The 5521-nt window shown below is 37.4% G+C and overlaps 1 protein-coding gene across 1 annotated transcript; it reads right to left on the minus strand.

The window, feature by feature from the left end:
* Positions 1 to 231: 231 nt before the first annotated feature.
* On the minus strand, positions 232 to 3113 carry LOC143574957 (OVARIAN TUMOR DOMAIN-containing deubiquitinating enzyme 4-like). The gene is made up of 5 exons (XM_077059445.1): positions 2556 to 3113; positions 1969 to 2090; positions 1827 to 1867; positions 1570 to 1668; positions 232 to 570 (listed from the first exon to the last, which is right to left on the minus strand). The coding sequence occupies exons 1-5, from the start codon at positions 3040 to 3042 to the stop codon at positions 408 to 410; spliced, it is 912 nt and encodes a 303-aa protein (XP_076915560.1). The 5' UTR covers positions 3043 to 3113; the 3' UTR covers positions 232 to 407.
* Between the last annotated feature and the right edge of the window lie 2408 nt (positions 3114 to 5521).

Here is a 5521-nt window from a genome sequence, read left to right on the forward strand (position 1 = left end):
ACCACAATGAGTTAGTGGAGATAACAATGATAGAGTTATTGCAAGTCACACATTGCTTTTTGTTTGTGATGATGTGGGTAAAGGCTGCCATATTAATGATGTATGTGTGGTTCATAATGGTTAGAGATTTAAAGTTACTCATACTCTAACCCCACAAACACACAAAAACATCTAAACAGCATGTTTTCCAATAAAAACAAATATAAAGTTATAACCTTTTCAAGATTCATGCAGAGATGTGTAGATTATTGTTTCAAAATCACTGTTAATAATATTAATATTGAAACCAAACTGATGACTGATATAGTAGTGAACCTACAGTTTTATTTTTCATTAATGGTCGGTCTTATTATTTTCTGTAACTAAAATACAACATTTTAGTAATGAATTAACTAAAAGTTAAGTTTCTAAAGTCTAGATCGAGAATCGTTAATATGTAAAGCGTCATAATGGCCAAACCCGTGATACAAGACTTTGATAGGATTTTCTTTCCCGTATTCTTGACCGTATTCAGCGATAGATATGAGACCACCCGAATCTTTATCGTTCATGTACACCGTTATTGGCATCCTGCACGATAATAAGCATATTAACTTAAACAGAACTGCCCGGGGTCCTATATTCGTGTCACATTTAGGGCAATTTTCAATTTCTCGTGTAGCTTGCGTATACATTACGCCGGGGGCCACATACGAGGCAAGGGGAATATACCTTAATCCACTCATGCACAAGAACATGTGCAACAGTTGATGTGTCTCTTACCAGTGTATTCCTACCTAAAACATGTGACTATTTATGATGTACTTGTAAGAATGTTTGACTTTGAGTTTATGAGCATCCTACAGAATAATTTGTAATCAATTATGGTAAATATTATTATTATTATTATTATTACTATTATTATAATATAGACTAGAATTATGTAACTGTGTGTTTATGGTTTTCAGTGTTTTTGCACGATTATCTCATTTAACATGAAAATTGGCTAATTCAAGTGTGACCTTTTGAAGACAAGTGTTTACCCTGAGTCGAGTCAGAAACTAATATAAAGTGTCTAACCCTAAATTAAGGTGCGAATTCATAATGCAACACGAAATTCATGTGTTTAGGTTAAGTCTAATCCGGGTCTAATCCTGCAAACAAGTTTAGTTAACGGGTAGAGTTCGGGTTGACTTGGCCTTATTTTATTAACTTTTTCTAAAAATATGTTTTTATGTCAAATCTTAAAGTGGTTTTGAGTATTTCTATGCCAAAATTAGAAACTAAAAGAGAAATTGACATCCACTTTTATACTTTAAACATAATTGTATTTTAAAGTACCAATATGCAAATAAAGTAAATATATCAAGTTAAACCGATCGTGTTTGTGTCAACTTGCGAATATTCGTGTCGTGTTTGGATTCACATGTTTGACACGAATTCCGGGTTCGTATTCATGTTCAACCCGTCAACCCATAAATACAGCCCGTTAACACCCCTGCCTTATGCATATGATGCGTTGACGGTTGAACCAGAAACACATCATCAAGATAGTGTGTCTGTTTTTGTGAGAGAGAGAGACATTCTTACTTGAGAACATGAGAAGCCATTAGCAATTCGGGTTCACCTCCCCATACATGTGTCTTCCTCATTTGTGACACGTATGAATCAAAGTCACCCTCAATGAACCTGCATTGTGTGTAAATGCAATGCATATGCTAAACTTCATTAAACGATTTCTTAAAAAAATCATCTGACTTCTGAAAACTATACCATGCAAATACATATTTAAGAAAAATAACCTAAACAAACAAGAATTAGTTCACGTTTTGCAGGTAAAAACTCACCATTCTGTCTCTTCTCGTCTTTTAACAAATTCATCAGCCACCTGCAAAAGTCCCAGATTCAAAACATATTAACATGAAGCAAAGAATATAAAATTTATAAAAATATGTAATTTGTAAACTTCCTTTTTATAAAGAAACATACCCTGGCGCATAAGTCATCAGCTAACTTTCTTTGCAACCTCTCGTTAGGAGCCGGCTTTCCTGATCTTATACAAGCTCCATGAGCGACAGCCCGAAACAAACATCTCCCATCACCAGGTATCCCTGCACAAAAAAACACCAACTTTTAATCATATTTGACCGCACCAACGTGTTCAAAGAATGGGTTGATTTAGACAACAACAAAAAAAAATAACTGCATATGGGTTCATTTGGGTCATCTCAAATCAGTCAACGGGTCAATTTGGGCCTCCTAGAATTAGTTAGCGGGTCAAACGGGTAGTTTTGATAAAACTTGTTAACTTAGACAGGTGCAAATGGGCTAACACTTAACACCACCCATGATAATATTTTGTCTCCACCGCCTACTCGTTGTCACTGACGCCATTACCACTAGCCACCATAAGAAAATATAGCCTGTGAACATATTTTGGTACATTTTTTAAAAAACAAGTCATTTCAAAGTTTTGGCCAGAACTTGTTTTGACCTGAACTGCTTTTGCTCAGAGCCCATATTGACCCGTGACCCGAACCCGCCCGACCAGCACAGTTTTTCGGGCCTAATCTCACCAATTACTGAATAGTCGGTGTAAACTTGCTTTCCATGTGAAAAACTGGTAGTAGAAGTCCCACAATCATCTTTACTGCTGTTATCTTTAGCTTCAGCATGTACGGGTTCAGAACTCGAATTACAAACGGATAAACCAATTACAAGACCCGCTGAGCCACATCCTTGCATCCAAGATCCAGGAACCAGACTCCATTTCATTCTTGAAATAAACCCTTGTTTTGGGAACAGGAATCGTAACTTCATATTGCTGGACCCGAAAGAAAGATTGCTAACAGGTTTCTTTTGTAACCGTATAGCACTTTTAACGGTCAGTAACCGCCAGTTGCTGCTTTGAGTTTGAGTTGTGATGTTTGTTTTTGCAGCATAACTTGGTTTGGAAAAACCGAGAGGGAGATGAAAACAACATGCGTTTATCAGCTTTTGGCGGGCCCGGTTTGGGCCGAGGATTTGTTTTACACTGGTTTTGATTGGAGAACAGGCAATCATGCTGTCATGACTCGTGGTTTGATTGAAGTTGATGTTGTCCAGTCACTCTGCACATAATAATATATGGTTTAGATCAGTGGCAAAAGAAGCAAAAACCAGACTAAAGTGATGACATTTTTCACATTCTTTGTAAATTAATCCACATGTAAACCAGCCGAAGCGAGCCAAGACAGGTTGGGCTCGGGCTCGAAAACAATCGTTTATCTTAACAGGTTGAACTGTTGAGCTCGAGATTGGGATGTAAAAAGCTCGAGCCAAGTCGCTTATTTAAAAAAAACTTTTTTTTTCACATGCATTAATGTATATAAAAACAAAAGGTAATATATTTAACATACACGTCAAAATTTATAATTATATAATATTAAAATTTGGGATTTAATTTACATGAGCCTAACAAGGGAGCCAACGAGTGAGCTTACCCTGGCTCAGGCCCAGCTCGTTTACAACCCGAGCTGTTTTTGAGCGAGTCGCGAGCTTTTTGAACAACCCTAGATCCGTTAGCCGGTTTTTTATGTGTTATTTACGTAACTGACACTCGAGTTACACCGATTCACCGAACAATTTCAGAGAGTGACCAGTAAGTAAATAAATCTTAGATACGCAACTAAATGCAGGTACTTGTTTTGAAAAAAAATCACATCACTATAACAAAACAAGCAAAGTAGCAAGTCATATATAAAGTTTTGATTCATCGTTTTTCTAATTTTGCTTCAGCAATGTAAACAGTGAATCTATAAAAATTCAAAACAGATTCAAATGCAATTCAGATTGAAGTCATGAAACTAACAACCACAATCGGAATAAACAGCATAAACGATGTGTTCATTCTAACTCATAGCATACATAAAAATTAGAAACACACACACACACACAAATCAGTGGTACAGTTCAGCCTGAACTTGCAGAATTGGCACAAGAATGCGTATAACTGGCATTAAAGACATGTAACCAACGCGGTTACTCGTGCAATGCGTTGTGTTAAGCACGTACAAAATCCGGGTTGCACGAGTTACATGGAGCTGGGCACAAGTTTTCAGGCCCTGTTACGCGTAACCGGCATTTAAACACGCGTAAGCAACACCTGAACGCCCGTAACTGGTGCCGAAAACCAGAAGCAACGCTGAATGTACAGTAATTTAAAAAAAATAACTTTTAAGCCAACCCATTCTGACCCAAACCTGTCCAGACCCGAACCAAAATAACCCTTTTCTAAATCAACCCGTTCCAACCCTAATCCGTAATGACCCTAACCTCTTCTGACCCGAACCCACCCAACCATTTGCCCGTCCCATGATAATCTAATTCATAGCATACATCAAAGAAATAGACAAATCACAACAAACGATCACAGCTTCATCATCATCATCATCATCGTACTCAGTATATCCCACCAATAGCAAAGCTATGTTAGGGTCTGAGGAGGGTAAGATGTAGACAGCCTTACCTCTACCCCATAGGGATAGAGAGGCTGCTTCCGGTGAGACCCCCGGCTCGATAGTAGTTTTGCATCAAGCCTTGGACATAAAGCACATAGCACTCAATCATCGGGATACCGGCTGATTGGTGCATGTACCCTCGTCTTTCGGCTATCAACGCCACCACATGATGCCTGATTAACCTTCCGCCACTTTTAACGTTATTTTCACGAGATTAGTAAAATAACGTCAAAATTAGTGCAATTTCACTTTTGCCCACCCGAGGGTTTACACATATATACATAATATGAGCGCACCTCAAGCAGGGCGTCAAACGATCACAGCTTCAATCTGTATAATCACATAACTCATAACCTAACCCATCAAATTCATGCGTTACATGGCAGCGGGAGCGCGTGTCCTGACCCCGGTACGCTTAACCAACATTTAAACATGCGTAACCGATGCTGGAAATCAGAAGCAACAACGAAATGTTCAGTAATTAAAAAAAACATTTTTTAAACCAACCCGTTTTGACCGGAAACCTATTTTATTCAATGGATCCGTTCCAACCCTAAGGTGTTATAATCCTGCTGTTACCTCAACCCGACCCGTTTGCTAGTCCTAGTATATTCTAATTCATAGCATACAAATCAGTGGTTCAGATCGAACAAACAATGAGAGGTTCAAATCTATATAATAATCAGATAACTCATAAATCATAACCTAGCTCATGGATTCACCTAAATCTTAACTAATTTAGATTAGATAACTTGCAACTACTGATTCAGATTATTACAGCATACTTTGATGAGATTATAATATAAAAAATGGAATACAAATGTAAAGGTGTAGAAAGTTGAAAAGGAACATAACATGCATACCTCTACCTGATGTTGTTGAAGATGAATTAAAAAGTTAGAGAAGAATTAAATAAAATAAAGAATTGGATTGAAAGGTGAGAATGGAATCAAAGGAATTGAAGTAAGGAAGGAATGGAATCATAACATAACATAACATAAGATGATAAACCAACATCCACAACTTTCTTCTACCTTCTGTTT

The sequence above is a fragment of the Bidens hawaiensis genome, unplaced genomic scaffold, assembly GCF_021521415.1.
Source record: "Bidens hawaiensis isolate Kalapana, Puna unplaced genomic scaffold, B.hawaiensis_p1.1 tig00027194_1, whole genome shotgun sequence".
NCBI lineage: Eukaryota > Viridiplantae > Streptophyta > Magnoliopsida > Asterales > Asteraceae > Bidens > Bidens hawaiensis.

Excerpts from the sequence above, each read along its gene's own strand:
- LOC143574957 (XM_077059445.1), bottom strand. The coding sequence starts at position 3,042 with ATGATTGCCTGTTCTCCAATCAAAACCAGTGTAAAACAAATCCTCGGC. Across the intron at positions 2,091-2,555 it reads CACCGACTATTCAGTAATTG|GGATACCTGGTGATGGGAGA; the intron begins GTGAGATTAGGC and ends TTTTTTGTGCAG. Across the intron at positions 1,868-1,968 it reads CTGATGACTTATGCGCCAGG|GTGGCTGATGAATTTGTTAA; the intron begins GTATGTTTCTTT and ends GGACTTTTGCAG.